General features: G+C 40.8%; 1 protein-coding gene across 1 annotated transcript in view; it reads left to right on the forward strand.

The window, feature by feature from the left end:
* chrd (chordin) overlaps window positions 1-14,671 on the forward strand; it is a 20,227-nt gene extending 5,556 nt beyond the window's left edge. Inside the window, exons 4-21 of the mRNA XM_008426183.2 lie at window positions 1,003-1,149; window positions 1,288-1,405; window positions 1,617-1,704; window positions 3,644-3,785; window positions 3,947-4,084; window positions 4,182-4,264; window positions 7,337-7,484; window positions 9,378-9,484; window positions 9,654-9,933; window positions 10,068-10,309; window positions 10,780-10,893; window positions 11,376-11,567; window positions 11,679-11,772; window positions 11,895-11,951; window positions 12,104-12,207; window positions 12,415-12,678; window positions 12,790-12,883; window positions 13,887-14,671. Of these exons, the coding sequence (XP_008424405.1) occupies window positions 1,003-1,149; window positions 1,288-1,405; window positions 1,617-1,704; window positions 3,644-3,785; window positions 3,947-4,084; window positions 4,182-4,264; window positions 7,337-7,484; window positions 9,378-9,484; window positions 9,654-9,933; window positions 10,068-10,309; window positions 10,780-10,893; window positions 11,376-11,567; window positions 11,679-11,772; window positions 11,895-11,951; window positions 12,104-12,207; window positions 12,415-12,678; window positions 12,790-12,883; window positions 13,887-13,951 (2,477 nt within the window). The 3' untranslated portion in view covers window positions 13,952-14,671. The remainder of the gene's footprint in view (window positions 1-1,002; window positions 1,150-1,287; window positions 1,406-1,616; window positions 1,705-3,643; window positions 3,786-3,946; window positions 4,085-4,181; window positions 4,265-7,336; window positions 7,485-9,377; window positions 9,485-9,653; window positions 9,934-10,067; window positions 10,310-10,779; window positions 10,894-11,375; window positions 11,568-11,678; window positions 11,773-11,894; window positions 11,952-12,103; window positions 12,208-12,414; window positions 12,679-12,789; window positions 12,884-13,886) is intronic.
* The last annotated feature ends 4,495 nt before the right edge of the window (window positions 14,672-19,166 follow it).

The raw sequence follows: 19,166 nt of genomic DNA on the forward strand, positions 1-19,166 counted from the left end.
TGTGTGTGTGTGTGTGTGTGCGTGTGTGTGCGCGTGTGTGTGGGGGTGGGGGTGTGTGTGTAGACACAGGAAGGATAGGCAGACAGTTCAACTGAGCATGTCAGAAAACAACCTTGGGAGAAATAACATTTGGATGACTAAGAGGCAGCGTGTGGTTTTCATTCTCAAGAACATGTCAGAAGACTGTAATTGGCTGAACAAGCACCCCTGCATGTGTTACTATGTGTTTGTGCATGTGTGTGTGGAGTTGTGAGGGCTGCACATTACATCAGGATGCACAGCAGTTTGTGAGGAACAGTGGGTCTTTGTTGAGATTGCACGCCAGTGTCACTTCCAATCCTCCTGAAGCTCATCAGCTGTAAGACACAGTGCTGGATAAGCCGTTCCTGGCCAAGAAATGAGGAGGGAGAAAGTCTGAGATGTCAGGAAGATGGAGACCTCCATATTATTTTGGTCATATGTCTAATCAGCCAAAATCAGTTTCAATCCTGCCAGATCTCGCATACCTATCTGTCACACTGTTTGCACAATGGCCAGGCTTTGGGGTTCATATGTGGGCCAGACATTGGAGGACACTGTGACAGAATGTGTTTTGAATTGTTTGGATTTATGTGGTATATTTTACCTGGTACTGACCTTGTTTCAAAGGCAAGTTAAAACCTTTGAGTATGTTCTAACTGTCTGGCTAAAGCAAAACAGTCCAAGTATCTTAGAGTCTGGTTAACAAGTGATGGTAGGAAGGAGTGGGACATGAATAGACAGACTGAAAACTTAGTTGTTATAATCTGAGTTATGTTCTGTCTTTTGTGACAAAAAAAAGCTGAGCCAGCTTCAATATACTAGTATCAGGACCCTAGACACACACATATGGTCACAAGGTATGGATCAAGCAGCTCAACTGACCTTTCGCCACTTTGACCCATTGTTGATGAGTGGAAGGCAGCAAATAGGACAGCTGTTTAATTTAGCACAATAAAGTGACTTCTCTTTTAAATTCTGCAGGTGTGGTTGACAAAAAGCAGGTTGATGTTATGCTGGAGACCTTTGAGTATTTCCATGAAAAGGGCAAAGAGGACGACCTCCACAAATCCTACAATGACAGATCCTACCTGAGCTCTGAGGACACGGGCCTCGGAGAAAGCCGCACAGGTACAGCGCGCACACACAAACAATTAGATATAACCCAATGTTCACTCTTGTTTTATGCAGGTGGGGAAAATAAATGGAAATATGATACTTAATTTGTTACAGTGATGAGTTTGCTGTGCCCTTTCTTACCCTCTGCAGACTTTGTGGCGCTATTGACAGGAGTGACAGACTCATGGCTGCCCAGCTCCAGCGGAGTTGCCAGAGTCCGTCTTTCTCTGACCAGAACCACGCTGACCTTCTCTGTTACATACCAAAGGTATCCAGAAGAAACATATCTTTTGTTTAGTTTCCCTTGACTTTTCTTTGGTGTCACAAGTTGTATCTGCTGGTTAAAAACTAATTTTGTTATGACTGTTGACAAAATGGAGTAGAGAAAGTGTTCTTAATCTGAATGAGAAAGATTATTTTTGTTTTTGCTGCCTGTTTTTATATTCGCATCTAAGTGAAACTTTACCTTCGCTCTCCAGAATCGGCCGCCCTAGTAAAATAGCCATCTTGGACTCAGATGGGACTCCTGCTTTTGAATATAAAGTCCCCAAAGGACAGACGGACATGGTAAGACATTACTTTCATGAGAGCAGACAATCATATCCTCTTGGCTCCATCTGAGTTGTATTTGGTTTCGCGCACATGTGTTTCCTGAAAGATGCCGGGAAACCAAGCAGCGACATGATGGATGCTTTTACTGTGTGCTCAGGCTCTGATTTGTTTTCTCATAACTCACAGTAACCATAAACAATAAACACACATAGAGAGTCAGTGACACTTCCTATTGGCCTTAGTGCCCCGTTTCTGAACTTCAAACTGATTGCAGTCATTATTAGCACACAGTCAGTCGCAACAGCTTTTCAGGTTTAAGTCAGCTTTGTGTTGATAAATCAGGTTACCTATACTTCACTGGATGCTCCCTAAGGTTCGTCTGCATTACTATATGTGATTTCCTGCCAAAATACACACATCTTCACATTCCACTTTGAACACAAACACTGTTCAGTGAGACAGGAGCCCCCTAAATACAGGTCCCAGAAATTGGCCTATTATTATTTTTAGATAAATGTCAGAGTCAAGCTCCAGAGGACCTCAGAGAAAACACTGTGGCTCTGAAAAAGAAAGGAGGAGGGGAGTTTGCTGAAGCAGGACTTTAAGGGAGAGAGAGAGAGAGGGGGAATTTTTCACACGTTACATCACTGCTTAGCATGGCGACAGAGAGTATTGCTAATTAAAATGGAGATTACTCCTGAACTCAAAGTTATGAGGTGTCGGCTGTCTGCCACATTTCTTCCCTCAGCTCAGAGGAAGAAGTTTTGGTTTTATGTTAAAGCGCTGTGGCCAAGAGTTCAATGCACGATCACAAAACTTTATGGATCTGGCAGATGGCGATGTGTTCCCTATCTGCTTTTATTTACAGTGCTTTGCTAAAGTAGTCATGACCCTCAAACTTTTCACATATTGTCAAATCCCAATGATAATGTATATCATTAGGATTTGTTGTGACAAGGCAAAAAATAGTAGTGCATAAAAGTGAGGTGGAATAAAATAATCTTGTTTTTAAGTAAACTGTTGAAAAGCATGTTTGTTTTTACTAAACCCCTTGAATCAGTGCTGTATAGGATCACTTTTGGCTGTAATTACAGAATTACAAATGTAAGTCTTGTTGGTATATGACTTGCATATACCAACATTTTGTCCCCCCAAAAAATCTATTTTGTCAAGATTTTTCCTCAGTCTTGACAAAATAGGACAAGCTCATTTAGAGTGGATGGAAAGCATTTCTGAAAAGTATAACCTTTTAGGCTTGCCTTGGATTCTCAATTATGTTTAGATCTGAACTTTGACTGGATCACTTCAACGCATTTGGATATGCCTTGATCTAAATCATTCCCTTGTAGCTCTGGTTGTACCAAGTCTTTTGCAGCATAATGTAGGTTTTCTTCCAGCACTGTCTGATATCTCCCATTTAACTCTGACCAGTTTTAATATTTCTGCTGAATAACAGTATTTCTAAGGCATTATGCTGCCACCATGGAGTGATGTGCTTCATTAATTCCCCACCACACAAAACATAGGCTTTTGTATGTAGGCAGAAACATTGAGTTTCACTCTTATCTGACTCCTACATGACTTGAGGTGAATTCCAAACAGGATTGATGTTTCTGTATTTTAACACAGCCTAGTTACTGTCTGTGCCACATTTTCATAAAAGAATCCCAAACTTGGGACTTAAAGCTCTAACTTTCCCTCACCTATCTGCTTTGTTTCTATGTGTTTCAAGATGCTGTTTGTTCACTAATGTTCTCCAACTAACCTCTGAGGCCTTCACACAACTGATGGATTTATATTGAGAAGAAATTATGAACACTGCAGACACTTTGTCTAAAAGTGCTTCCAGGAAGAACTGAAAAGGGCCCGATGTTTTCTAAATCCATTGTTCATGTGCATTTGCATCCTAAGTGTCTCCTACACTGCACCTGTTTTGGTCGGTGTTTGCTTGCAGATCTGTGGAGTTTGGAAAAATTTGGCGAAACCTCTCTTGCGACAGCTGCAGGCTGAGCAACTGCGCATCAGCATGACCACATCCACGGGCAGGCGAGAAGAGGTGGTTGGGAAGATCATCAAACACAGAGCGCTGTTTGCTGGTGAGACTGCGTGTGGGCTTTTAATGCATGCACTCTTATCCCTGTTATCTTCAATGCATTGATTATGTTGAGTCTTAAGTAAAAGCAAAAGAAAGCTGATTGAAAGTGTTTAAATGCGTGGGCAGATAACTCATGTCACTGTGTATGCTTATTATGTGCAGAGACATTCAGTTCAGTGCTGACCTCAGAGGAAGAGAATGCGGGAATGGGAGGCATTGCCCTACTGACGCTGAGTGACAGTGAGAACAACCTTCACTTCATCCTCATCTTGCAGGGTCTCATCAGACACAAGGACAGAGGTGAAGGAGACACACAGGAGTGGACACTGAAACTAAGACAAGATTCTAAATAAAGCTAAATAAAGTTAAATGAAAAAAACCCCCTCTTTCTCCTTAGAGCCAGTTCTGGTCCCAATCCGAGTCCAGCTGATGTACCGTCAACATGTCCTAAGAGAGATCAGGTCCAACATCACCTCTAACGTGAGTAACAATTACACAGCCATCATAATCAGTTCGGTCAGAGACAGAAAGAACTAATAACCATGTTGAAAAAGATTTTTTTTATGCCGACTATTATAAAACAGTGGCGGAGTTTTAGTGGAAGATGTTTTGCTCTGAATGTTAAGGAGCCAAAGTCGTCTTGTTTTGGGTTAGAAACGTATGTCACATCGCCGGAGTCCCACTGTTGGACCCGCCTTGTTCCCAGCTACTCAAGGAGACGGATGTGGTTTTCTCGCCACATCCTAGCGAAGTTATCGTGGCACTTGGATCACAACTCAGCATCCTGATAGACGGTGAGGGAAAATTTATGAAGGTGCGAGGAAACAAAAGAAAAGGGAAAGTCTGTGTGGAGAGTTTGGCACGAGACAGATAGTGGCGGAGTACGAAACATAAAGGGAAGCGTGGGGGTAAAAGAGGATGCGCCACCTCTCACACATGTCAGTGGTTAGTGGTCTGTGGGCTTAGTAGAAGGAGAGGAGGGCGGAGGGGGTGTTGAAAGGTGCGTCTGGTTTTAATTCTGCCAGGAAGGGACGATGTTTCTCCTTTGATCCAGCTGTTTACAGAATGTCCTTGACAAATATTGTGTAAGATTTGAGCTTAGCCACTGCTTCCTGACCTATGAAACTACACAACGACTAAAAAGCCAAACTCCCAACGTATTATGTATTATTTCAAACCCAAGACAATATTTAGCGTGTGTGCTTTAAGTGTTCATGCTTCTTAAACCTTTAAACATTTTAAGACATTACAAATTCAAACATCAGTGTATTTTTTTTAGAATTTTATTGGATGCCACACTAAAGGGGAGGGAAAATGTTAAAAAGTTTTCTTTTACAAATGAAAGCAAAAAAAAAAAGCCCCATAAATATGTATTCATCCCTGTTTCCTCTGATAACCTTCAATAAAGTCATTTTCAAGTGTGACACACCTGGAGGACAGCATTAACTAGGAGATTATTTAAACTGTAGTGATTTTCAAAACACAAACTAATTCTGGACAGTAACAATCCCAACACTGAAACATGGTAGTGCCAGCATTATACATGCATTTCTTCTGCAGGAAAAAGGAAGCTGATCAGAAAATGTAGGGCAGAACTGGAGGCAAACATCCAGTTTCCATTAGGATGCTGACTCTGAAAATATAAAGCCATACATATTATAAAATAAGTCAACTGGGAATTTGTGGAAAGATTTCAAAATTGTTGTTCACATATGCTCATGTTCCTTTTTGACCGAGCTTGAACTACTTTGTCTAAAAGGATGTGTACAAATTTTCTGAATTTAAATGTGCAAAGCTGGAAAAGGCTTTCATCTGCAGAAATTGTTTGCTTTTTTTAATTTTGTAAAAAATAAAAAAGTGTTGAAAGGCATGCATTAGATTTCTCTAGCTTAAAAGATCCCAATAAGGCAGAGGTTCCCAAACTGTGTGGCGCGCCCCKTAGGGGGGGGGCGCCGTGCCATTGCAGGGGGGGGGGCGGCGCGGGAAGCCGTCTGGATGAAAAGAAAAAATAAACAAAAAAAATAAAAAACATGAACGCTGTATGCGCTGGGTTTTTACCATAGAATGGCCAACTTTCTGTTATTCCTATGTCAATTTAATACAGTAGAGGCTTCCACACTTCCCATATCTGTGTCCTCTGTCACTTTTATCAGTAGTTAAAACTGTTTAATCCGTCGTTAACATGTGGTAACCTGTTTCTCCGAGCTGCCTTCAAACGCAACATGAGCGCTACGCACTGGGTTTACACCTGTGTGGCAGTGAAGTAGACCTGCTGCTGCTGTGCAGAGCTACGCAGGTGTGTTAGAATCGTGGCAGCAAACCAGCGAAACGCAAATAGCTTTTCAAAGTTTTTCTCCCAAACTAACCGACTGAGTTGAGTAAAGCTGTTGGATGCAGGTGATGTTAGCTAAAAGATGACTAGCTAATATCAATACATCACCTTAAGCTTAACAAGTAGCCTGTAGGCTACTGGCGTTGTTGTCTATGTCCAGCTACCTACATTCATTTTGCCCCCAAATAAGTCGATTCCCCCCATCCGCCTCCCGTTCCGCCCCGCTAAAGCATGTCGTTCAACCAGACAGCTATTTGTAATCCATAGGGGGGACCCAGAAAATGTTTGGAAACCACTAGGGGGGCCCAGGAGAAAAAGTTTGGGAACCTCTGCAATAAGGAATATTAAAGCTTGTGGTTATAACTTGATATATTGTGAAATAGTAGACATAGACAAGCAGTCTTATTACTGCTGTGTTACTGCTCCGCTCCATTAACACCAGACCCTAATATATCCATCTGCACCTTGCCTCCCCCTCATTATTCGGTCCATTTTTTTTCTCCAGCAACATAACCCTCTCTCAGTGCCTCCCCTGCTCTTTTTCTGAGCTGTTTTGGCTGCTCGCTCTGTGGATTTATGCTTCGTGTATATTTATATTGAACCAAGGCCTGAGGGTCATAAAAGTAACATTTCTTTAACGCACTCATACATGTGTCCTATTAATCCAGCATTTCTCAACGTCTTCATGGAATACTGTCAGTCCCGCTTTAAGTCAGAGGCCTCTCACTGGTGAAACCAGTGAAAAAAATATGAACCATATTTTTGCCTCGAGTCGAACTGCGCGTGTGTGAGCGGGGTGATTATGGGGTCGCGTTGTTGCGTAGCAGAAATGTTTGCGTCTCTAATGGATTTGGGCTCTGCCATGTCTTGGCGACAGTCGTATTTATTTAACCTGGAGATGATTTAGCTGCCACGTGATTTGTTTTGCTCTCTGTTCCATTTTTGTTTAGAACAAACACAAACAAATGGAGCTGGACACAAATAACGAGCCTGTCTTTCATTTAAAGAAGCTGGGGGGGGGGGTTTACTCTGGTGACAAGTCAATGTTGCATAAACCTCATGTCAACAAGATTTAACACTTCATTGTGACGTTTTCATTCCTGCTTTTGAAGACTGTAATTAATTTTTAGTGAAATATGTTTTTTTTTTTTTGACTATTTGTGGCTTTCTGTGACACAAAAACTTGTTTAGCTTTGTGCTAACACTTTCAATCTGTGCAGGATCCAGATTTTGCTGAGGTGCTGACAGACCTGAACAGCCGCGAGCTGTTTTGGTTGTCTCGTGGTCAGCTGGAAATCGCCGTGGCAACCGAGGATCAGGATCCCCGACAAATCTCCGGCTTCATCACAGGAAGAAAATCTTGTGACAGTGAGTGATTTTGCTCTAAGAAACCTGAATACTAACTGATGGAGTACAGGTGTTAGATAAACGCTAAATGGCACATTATGGTGAAAAAGAAGAAAAATGCTGAATGGTTTTTCATATTTTTGTTGTGTTACTTTCAAGTAGTGTTCATTCTCTGGAGTCAGCTGCAAGTCTTGGGCATGTCTGCTAGTTTTGCTAATACAGACATCTGGCTAGTAAAGACTTAAATAGAGACACAAGTTTTTTCCCATTCTTCTTTGCAAAACAGCTCAAACAGCATCAGATTGGACGGAAAGCATCTTTTGAAGTTTCCCACAGATTTTAAGTTAGTCTTTTGTCTAAACCTTGACTGGGTCATACTAATGTAAATATGTTTTGTCGCTGCTGAGGAGAAGCGTCCATGCTGCATGATGCTTCCACTGCCATATTTCTCTCATGATGTTTTAGTCCCAAGCAGGACTTCTAATGTCTTTTTTTTTTAAATTAATGGCTTTCATTTTTACATTTTAACTAACAGCAGATTTGTGGAGTGCAGGATTAATGGCTGAGCTGTGCAGTCTTTTAAAAAGTTAGGTTATATTTATAGGTGTCACATTACAGTGGGCTGAATACAGATGAATGCCACACTTTTCAGGTCTTAATTTGTTGAAAATTCTGGAAATGATGTAGCAGTCTTCTTCCATTTTAAAATCCCAGTAAAGCACAATAAAGTTTGTTGTTGTTACTTGACAAAATGTGAAAAGGTTCAAGAAGTACTTTTTTTTAAAACTCTTGGATCTGGTTCTGAGAAGCAGAGAAAAAGAACACAGTTTAAAAACGTGGGTTGTGTTGCTGCGGTACTCTGTTCATCCATCTGTGGCTGGTTTTGTTATCCTCCATAAAATACTTTCTTTCTGCGTCCTTTCTTTCAAGTCTTATCGATGTGGGAAAAGCTGTGTTTATAGACCTTATGTTGGACTTGCTGTCTCACAGAGGGTCTGCACACGTGTGTGTGCGTGTGCGTGTGTGTGTGTGAAGCTGTAAGAAAAGGGTTTTAGGAATGCTGTGGACTGCCCAAGTTTTCTTCAAATATAAAAACATGAACACATGTCCTTTTCTGTGCGACTCACTATTACTATTTGAACTTAATCATCATGTGTCCACTGCTGTGAAATGCTTTGATTTCAGTTTTCATTGTCACAGACCGGGATTTATAACAAAAAAAATATGCTTGTTTGTAAAATGTGTACACACACAGTCACACACACATGGTTGCTGCCAAGGTCAGCGTGCTGGACCTGATTTCTTGTGTCGGTGTTCCAGCGTTTTGATTAACAGCATGTGACGTAATCTGGTAAGAATTCAGGTCCAATGTTCTTCTTTCCCTCTCTGTCTCCTCCATGTCTCAGTCCCTCCGTCCGCTGTCCTCTTTGTGCAGCTTTGGCATCAGTTCTCATCTATGCTGCTGTTCCCTCTGTGTCTCATATTGAAAACTTTCTCTCCACTTCTGTTACTCATTACCTTCTGTCCCCCTCAGCTCAGTCTTTATAAGGCTCACTTCATTCACCAGAATATACCTCAATCTCAGATGTAACCTTCAGCATTTTCTTATGCAAAGTTGTTTGTGTGCAGCGGCGTGGATGTTTTTGGTATGACATAAGCAGGCACAGATTCTTGGCTGTGATTAAACTTAATTTTTCACAATAAGAGACAAAGCTATGAAAAAATATAACTCAGATGTGTGCTTCTGCTGCCGCAGAACACAAGTAGGTATAACTTGCCTCTTTTCCATCGTTCAGACTGAAAGAAAACTTAATTTCAACTGCTTTTGTTGTGTGTGGTGGATAAACTGATGAGAGAAATTATGAAGTCTTTGTTATGTATATTTTTACATGAATCTGTCTTTGTCCAATTCAGCTATTCAGAGTGTGATGTCCAGCGGCGATGCGTTGATCCCAGGGAAGACAGGAGGGGTGGGTTCTGCCATCTTTAATCTCCATGGTAACGGGACACTGGACTACCAGGTAACAGTCTCTTCTACTCAGAAACAATGTTTGTGTTTTTGTTTTCAGAAAACTTCCCTTTCTGAGGTTTTGATTCCCCAGACTCAACAATGACTTTCTCTAAAATGTTACAAAAGCACATTTAGAGTTGGTAGGATGTTTAATGCCTGGGTCTGTTGGTGTCCTGCAGGTTCAGGTTGCAGGTCTCACAAGTGACATTGTGGGTCTCACAATAGAGCTGAAGCCGCGGCGTCGAAACAAGCGCTCTGTCCTTTACGATTTAACTCTGGAGTACAGCAGGGTGACTGGGCAGGCGGCGGGCAGCTGGAGTCGACTGGAGGCCCGACATATCCACATGCTGCTGCAAAACGAGCTCTTCATCAATGTGGCCACGGCACACAGCCAGGAGGGGGAACTTAGGGGGCAAATCAAAGTCCTGCCTTACAGTGGCCTGGAGGTACCCAAACGTGGTGAGTGAGGACAGTGGAGTGAGCACAAACAGATTAAGAAACAACTAAACAGTAAAAAAAAAAAAGTATATTGACTTGCTTTGAAAATATCTTACATTTATTGTTTTTTTTCATTCGTTTTCTGTCTCTTCAAGAGCTGCCCACTCCTCTGGCCGGGCATTTTGTGTCCCCACCGGTACGAACCGGAGCATCTGGCCACGCCTGGGTGTCTGTGGATAAACAGTGCCACCTGCACTACGAGATAATCGTCGCAGGTCTTAGTAAGACGGACGACGTGACCATGAACGCCCACCTGCACGGACTGGCAGAGATTGGAGAGCTGGATGACAGTAGCACAAATCACAAGAGGCTCCTGACGGGTTTCTACGGCTCTCAGGTCCGTCTGCTTGTCTGCTCACTAATGTTACTGTAGACTATTCAGGTCAGAAGTTAAAGTTTTGTTTTGCTTTGAATATAAAAAAAATTTAAAACTGTATTTCATATTAACAGCCATTAACAATGCCAAAATATTTAGATTTTAATGCAGGGCAATTAATAATCACATTTGACTCTCTTATTAGGTGCAAATATGCAATGTTAAATTGTTACTATTAAACATTTTTAATACCATTGAAGCCTGTATTTGGCATCAAACATGGTGCCTGATAAGAAACAAGATAAGTTTGTGTTTTACAGGAAAACTAAATACTGCTAATATCTCTAACTCAGCATCAGTCAAAGGGATCACAGGGTTAAATGGAAGTAGGATATACAATGAAAGAAAACACTTAAATAGAAATATATATATATATAATTTTCTTCGTGCATCACTCTAAAAATGTCTTAATAAAATATGATACCCTGCAGGCTCAGGGGGTTTTAAAGGACATGAGCATTGAACTACTGCAACATCTGGACCAGGGAACAGCCTTCATCCAAGTCAGCACCAAGCTGAATCCCCAGGGAGAAATACGAGGACAGGTATGCGATGAAGTCACGTGGTCACTAATTTTAATGTCGTTGTCTTACTGTAGTGATATATTAAGCCACAAACTTCCGTAATAGTTACTAAGGTCTTAGCAATTAGCTTGAATGACACAGTTTGTTGCATGTTTCCTTTGGTATTTTACAGATTAAACCCTGATGCTGAGAATCAGGAAGAGTAAACGCTACAAACAATCAAGGTGTTTGCTGTTTGTCAAAAAGCTTCATCCAATAACCATCTGAATCTGTCAGGTGGTTATTGTTTTCACTGGCACGTTTAGTTAATTTTACTGGCCTACAGAAACATACAAAGAGGCCACAGTTGGCTGTAAACCCCACAGGTGTAATGGTTGATCACTTTGTGAGGTCGTCTTTCATCCCAACTTAAATCTCTACACATTTCACACACGCTTTTACATTTATTTTTTGTTCAAATGCCTTCCCTCTTCATCTGACTCCGTTTGATGATGCATTTCCAGGTCCATGTCCCAAACAGCTGTAAACTTGGTGCCCCAGCAGAGGTAGAGGAGGCTGAGCTTGATGACCTTTTCCTGAATGACCCCGAGGAGCTGAAGAAAGACCCAAACACCTGCTTCTTTGAGAACCAGTATCACGCTCATGGTTCCCGCTGGACTCCCATCTATGACAAGTGTTTCACATGCAGCTGTCAGGTAAGGAGAGCACTCACATCTTGCTGCACATGGCAATGTTTTTATGCAAGACATTTTGCTGAAGTGCTGGGCTAGCATTAGCATGTATATAACATCTTTTTCCATCTGTAGAAGCGAACAGTGATCTGTGATCCAGTTATTTGTCCAGAGCTGACCTGCTCCAGAACCATCCAACCCGAGGACAAGTGCTGTGCCGTCTGTGATGGTACGGTCAACGTTATGTTGGATATTTTTAAGTCATTCATAGATGTTAGTTAGAGTGCTCTCCATGGCCATCCATGAGTTTCAAGCTAATAATCATTTTATGACTATTCTCTCCATGTGCAGAAAGGAGGGAGACCAAGGACATAAAAGCACCAGAGACGGTGGAGGAACACCTAGAAGGTGGTGTTATAACTCAATTTTTTTTTTACCTTCTTTTGTCTTTTATGTTTTCTAACTGCTGTTTAGTTTATGAGATTTTAGCTCACAGATTAACTCTAAAGCCCCTGTCTTACCCCTGGCAACCCTCTCCGCTTGTATTTCCCATCACTCAGGCTGTTACTTTGAGGGCGACCAGAAGATGCATGCCCCAGGCACCACATGGCATCCCTTTGTTCCTCCCTTTGGATACATTAAATGTGCGGTCTGCACTTGCAAGGTAATAAACATCAATAAATAGGCTCACATCTGGCTGAGTTTACATCTCAGAGGCTCTTTACGGATCGTTTGTGTTGTATTAGGCTGCAAAGAATGTGAAGGGTAGAGAAAATTCTCCTCTGTACTTTAAGGATGTCCAAAACTGGAAAGAGAAGTCACATTTTTCTAAAGAAAAACTGTTTCCAATCTGTTGTTGTTTTAACCTCAGGGCTCTACAGGGGAGGTCCACTGTGAGAAGGTGACGTGTCCCATACTGACTTGCAGTCACCCAGTGAGACGGAGCCCCTCTGACTGCTGCAAGGAGTGTCCAGAAGAAGAGAGGACCCCTGCAGGCCTGGAGCACACCGACATGATGCAAGCGGACGGCCCACGGTATTGCAAATTTGGAAAGAACTTCTACCAGAACAGCGACAGCTGGCACCCCTGGGTGCCTCTGGTGGGCGAGATGAAGTGCATCAACTGCTGGTGTGATGTAAGCATGAAGGAGCTACAAGTTTTTTACTAAAAAGCAAATGAAATCCAATTTTTCCCATCAAATGAAGAAATTCTTAATATTGCTTTCACGTTCTCTTTTTCTCTACAGCATGGAGTTACCAAGTGTCAAAGAAAACAGTGTCCTGTGATGACCTGTTCTAATATCACCCGTACAGAGAGCTCATGCTGTCCTGAATGTGCTGGTAAGGAATGAACACATGTTGATTTACATATTGTCACCTTCCTAAAATAATAGCCTTTTTTTTTTTTGCCAAAATCACTTTTGGTAAATAATATCTTAGGCCATTATTATAGGAAAGTGACAATATTTTTATGAGGAGTGTATTAACATTTCACATTTAAATACAAATCTGTCTTTAAAACAAATCTAAGCTATTACTGCATGCCTAGATGTGAAAGTGTTGTCTGAAACTCTTATTTTGAAAGAATGGAAGTAGTTCTTGAGTTGTATTTCAGTGTTTCCAGCTATTAGATGGTTTTCACCTTCTCCTAACCCCTTTTTAAAACAAAACAACAAAAATCAAATAAGAATAAATCTAACAACCTTTCCTGCAGAAAAAAACTAAACCAACATGAAAAGTTCTAAACATATTTCAATTCTTTTCTCTACATGTCTTTTTTGTCTCACCCATAACATTATTCCTCTCTTCTGCTGCTGCTTCTAGGCACATTGTCTGCAGATTAGGCCTTAATCTTATTAGTGACTTCTAGCAACTTTTAGGGCAGCTGACTAAATCCCTGCTGTGGAGTTGGCAACAGCGTTGCACTTCTGTATTGGCAGAGGCAGCTGTTAACACCCTGTTGCCATTCTGGTTGACAACACGCAAGCACTGAAAAATCTTCTTCTACTTTAAAAACTGCTTGTGCAGCAACATTTATATTTTAAGTTTTAGAAGATTTAATAATATGTAAGCACTGTGGGAAAACCACAACTGGCTAGCTGTTAGCTGCTAACCAAGCTAGCATTGGCAACTGATTCTAAGCTGACATTCAACTCAAAGGGTTTTACTTATTTGTTGTTGTTTTGACTGCATTTAAGGTGACATTTTGTTCATACAGAATCTCTGACTATCAAACCTGAGCTAGAACATTGAACACTAAACAGAGATCCTTCAGAACAGTTATATCTGGGAAAGAAACAATTTTGTATCACATTTCTCATTCTTTTTCTTATCCTCTTCCTAGATCAGAAAGAGGAAGCTGATCTGATGACAAAAACACCAGGCAAAAGACGAACCTGGAGACAATGAGGATGTGGAATGGCCCCGACTTCAGAGATGAGCCCCAAACCCCCTTTTCTAGAAAACAGCACCCTCCTCCTCCTTCTTCTCCTCATCCCACATGGACCTATACCCAGAACTGCACACTGGGACCCCCTTATCGCTCCTGACCCAAAACCCACCCGGTTATCAGCTTCAAGATTGTAAAGAGGAGAGCCATGCAGAGACTGAAGGGAGTTCAAACGCAAAATAAAGACTTTAAGTGAAGCAGTAAAGCTTTGGAGAGGACCATCCTAGCGTTACTCACATGCTGCCTTCAGGGTTTTTTGGAGTTTAACCGTTCCTAAATGGGTGAAAGGTGAAGCTGTAGGTCCAACGCAGCTTTTCATCGGACTGAAATCCAGGTGGATTTTAAATAGTAAGTGTTGGGAGAGAAAAGCAGTTTGTATCGACAGAGCTTATTTTTGAAGCACAGCCATAATTACTGCGGCTCCCACTGGACACAGCGATGGAAAATGTTACTTAAGAAGGCGCGAGTGTGTGAATGTAGGTATCTGTGTGTCTTTCTTTTACTTCCTTTGGATTTTTTAAAGAGTGCGAGTAAGTGAATTGAAGAAACGTATCTGTGACCACACGCCTACAGCTTTTGTCTGTTGTAAGAAAATATTTCCACTCTGTATGACTCTCATTCCTGACAGGATCGCTCAGTTTTTCTGGGATAGAGAATTAAAACACCTTCTGTTTATATCATTTCGCCTCAGCTTTGGTTCTTCCCGTTTTTCTTTAAGCTATTTTTGTTTTTGCTTTTCTTCATTATTGTGAAATATGAAGCAGGTTTGTATTTTGTATTTATTGAATACTGTTGAAACAAAATAAAAAGGGTTTGTTAGTAAAAGAGGAAATGTCTGCTGATTTATAGATGTTGTTGCTAAGGTTATACACCCATTTCCTCTTTTAGCTGCTGGGAATGTACCACGCTTCTTTAAATCCTGCAATAAGTCACGTTTCTACTAATATCAGAGCAGTTGCTGAGAATCACGTCAGAGAAGCTCTCTTCAACAAATCCCTACCAACCTTTTTCTTTATTTTCCTCTATCTCCTTCTTCCTTTTTTCTATTTTCTTTCATTTTGCTACCGTGTGTTTTTTCCTGAGACAGCACATGCGATCATTAAAGATTCATACACAGACACATACAGGGGAAGAAAAAAAAAGACAAACACACAGGGAAGGCACACAGACGGAAACATAAACAGACACTCAGACTGACACATGTCCCAAACCCTGAACCTGGAACACACACATTGCTGCCAGCAGTTTTTCCAACACACCGCTGTAAAGCTGTGACTGCTGCGCTCTGCTGGTCAAAATACATTACTGCACTATGATGGTGAACTTATTTTAAAAAGGGATAATGCACAACTCAAATGTCAATGTCACCATTCGATGGGCTAATTCGCATCTGCAGTCCTCTGACAGGTCACAAAAATGGACACACGATAACTAGATTGTTTTTTATTTGTATTTTCTTTTTTCTGCTAGTACACATGTCTCTGTACAAGAAGGTTTTGTTGAAAAGTCAGGATGTTCTTTCTTAAAAATATTTTTCAATTTTAATTTTACTGTGTAAAAAATGGGACAAAGAACAGTAAATAAAAAGTCCTTAAAGAGCCCATTAATAAAACAAGAAGCAGATAGAAAACCTGGAGACAAGCAGAGAGACAGAGAGAATGAAAATGATAAAAGATTTTCCTAATTCAAAACTATTTTCTAGTTTCCATGACTGTCATCACAGCACTGTGCCGGTAAGATGGGGATTTATACTCCTGTATATTTCTTCTAGACAAGTTAACTCAGGACTGTGCTGTGTGTCAAGCTTTGATGATCACAAAAACACACTCTTGGCTGTTTATCTAACCTTATTTCTAAATATTCTAAAAACTGAAATTACATTATATAAAATGAAGGAGTTGCCTGGAACGCAGTCTGACTGTAGATACCTCAATTTAGCTGCTTTACAGAAGCATTGTATTAGGAAGCAGCAACATTAAAATGTCTGTTTTACAACTCATTTTTTTTCTTTTCTCTTCTTTTTTTTGTTTTTGTTTTGTGGTCACGTTTAAATGTCTCAGATACTAGAATATTTAATAACAAACAAAGACAGCCTCCTGATCAAATACAGAAAAAAGTTTTTAAATCAGACTTTTATCTATTTAGAGATAAGAAGAAGGTTTTTGTCATTTTTTTTGTACAAAAAAATAAAAGAAGAATGAAAATCACAATTTTGTTGCTCCTGTTTGATTTGGTAAAGCAATAAAATAGTAAAACATCCAAGGAGGTGAATGCTTTTTATAGGTCCTGTAAAATAAATCCACACAGTAGTCTGTACTTCAGGCTTTATGTTTATCTGATATCTATTTACGATCCTTTCAACACTTTATACCATTATGCAGTCACAGTTTTTAGTGTACAACCCCTAAAATTCCAGTTTATCCGATTTCATGACTTCATAAGTTGTCTGGGTGTTTGCACAATTTTGCAATTAGTGACCCACAAGTGTAAAAACAGAGGTGACACCATTTGTAACTTTACTCAGAGGGATAAATCTAATAAAACGTGTCCCGTAGGAAATGATTGCACAAGTGTAAACGGCGCTTCCCAAAGGAAATGCTGTAAAAGTCGAGGTAAAAGATGTCTGTGCCTCACACTGCTGAACAGACTCCAGCTGAGTGAGCAGAGCCTCATCAATATTTCAGCACTGCTGCCCTCTGCTGTGAACATCTGAACTGACATTTTCACACCCATAAAATAGGGATTTACAGTGTTTAACAGGCTGTACTTTCACGAGTCATATATAGCATCGTAAACCGGTTCCTAAGCTTGCAACACAGCTCCAGGATGCTTCCTTTTTTCTTTTTTTTTTTTTTAATTGACTGCGCTCCTGTTTCCCGGCTGCTCCACTGATACAACTCAAAGAGGAGTAGTCTTCAAACAGTGAAAGGCAAAGTTACAGGAAAACAATTGTAATTTCTTTACCTTTGCTGATTTGCTGTGGACTGATTGGTTTTTCCAACCTTCAAACTGCAGGTAGGTCACTCTGAAGCTGGAACAAACAATTTTTTTTTTTTTTATCATATCAAAAGGATTTTGACTGTAATCTCTTATGAACCTCACCTTTGTGTTGAGACTGTGCTTGCATCAATGAAACCCCCTCTGGGCTGGGGATGAAAGGAAAACACCCCGATGCTTTATACATGGCCAAACACCTTGTGCTGTAGAGGGCAAAAGCTTGGATGCTTTACTTTTTCTCTGTGTGTTGAACTTCTCAAACAGTCGAGTGAAGAGCTCACTTGTCTCGGACGATGTGAGTTACGACTTTTAATTTCTCTTTGGCAGAAATAAAGCATCTTGAAGCTGAACCTCACACATCTATCGTCTTCTGACCGTGACGATTTGGAGTTGCTGAGGTTTCCCTTTGTTTTCTGCCGAATAAACGCGCTGCTGAGTTTACTGGCACATGACTGGAGGACAACCAGTTCTCTTCTGTGAATTTTAATTTTTGTGCTCCTACTGGTCTCCTCTGTCATGACTTTTATGTCGCCGCTGAATGTTTTTAGATTGTCACACAAAGTTTCATGGGAGAGAGACATAACTTAAATAAATCCAAAATGCGATTTCATCAATTAGGGAAAATGCAAACCGAGGGACAGAAGTAAAACTATATAGCTACCTTAACCTAAAAACCGGTACTTTCAGAGGTGAACGACATTTGTGGTCTTTTGCTGAGCAGTTGCATGGAAGCTCTACCGTTCATGCTATTTCTACCAGACTATTTCTTTTCAGCGAATTATAAACTCTGTTCTCAACTTTAACAGCTTCTAAAAAAAATTATTGCTATGACCCGAAATAAAGAGCCAGAGCTACAATTCAACGCTTTACATCGAAGCGTATTCAAAGGTGTTATAATGTCCCAGTCAAAGTCCATAGCTAAATATAATTTAGAATCTTTGGCAGTAATTGCACATGTATATTCACAGTTGCTCCGCATCCAAATCGACTGAGTCTGAACTATTTTTCAAGAGAATAAAATGGGATAAAAATCTATAGTTGTGCATCAACTCTTTTAAGCCAAAGGGGCTGTGGTATTTGTGAAACAAAAATCAATAAATCACTCGTAGGGGTTACAAATTCAAGTTACCAATGGAAGAAGGATGCTAATGAGTAACACCAGCAGCTATTGGACATGACAGCGCCAACTCCCTGCATGTCTCGCACCCAGTGGCACTGCAGGAAGTGATGAACTGGCACCGTTCATCACTTCCTGCAGATTTTCTTGTAGTTTCTTGCTCTGCTGCGCCTTCAGAAGTGACAGCAGAGCCAGATTTGACAAAGTCAGCCAGTCATTGCTTCTGCTACAATCTCAGCTGTTCTCTGAAAAGTTCAGCGCGGAGGTTTCAGAGAACAAGAACCGTTCATGTCGTCCCCTTGCGATAACGTCTTAAAATACGTTGTGTGCAGTCGATTCCGTTTTATTCTCCTTGTCTTGGAAGCATTAAAAACTGCAAAGTTAGCATCAGACTCTCTCAGAGCGTCTCCCACGTGCCGGAGACCTTCCTCTGGTTTGCACATCCAGACAAACCCCAGTAAATACCTCTGAGGATGAGAAATCCCCAAATGTTGCGTCTGTAGGGCCTGATTCAGTTAGTTTCATCGAGCGTGTTTGTTATCGCTACCATTTGGTCTGGTAATGAGATTCCTGTGTTTGCAGTGACAAAAAGAAGAAAATTTCACACATGATTGATGAAACGAAGCAAGTCTGGATCTAACCGTGTTGTGTTTCTGAGAGGAGTTCTGTGCATTAGAGGGAAAACGTGCTTCCTCAGGAGCAGATTAGGTGACGTCTCATTGATCATAGAATGTAGGACAGAACAAGAGACACCACTGTTAGCTCATAAAGCTCGTTTAATAATTGTTCAAATAATCAGAAGGATGAATGAATAAATGGAATACTCTCTAAAGATTATGGGACTAATCAATGTTTTTTTTTTTTTTTTCCATTTGGGCACGGTAGGATTGAACATATGAAATATTACTTTGCATTTACATGTCGCCCTGCAGAGGTTAGTGAGAGGAGCTGAACTGTCGCTCTGTCCAGGATCTGTTTCTGAATGGATGCGTGGAAACTATGAACCTTCTGACCTGCGTACAATAAGTTACGCTGTGTAAAGTGTGCACTGAAAATTTTAA

The sequence above is a fragment of the Poecilia reticulata genome, linkage group LG13 (genome assembly GCF_000633615.1).
Source record: "Poecilia reticulata strain Guanapo linkage group LG13, Guppy_female_1.0+MT, whole genome shotgun sequence".
NCBI lineage: Eukaryota > Metazoa > Chordata > Actinopteri > Cyprinodontiformes > Poeciliidae > Poecilia > Poecilia reticulata.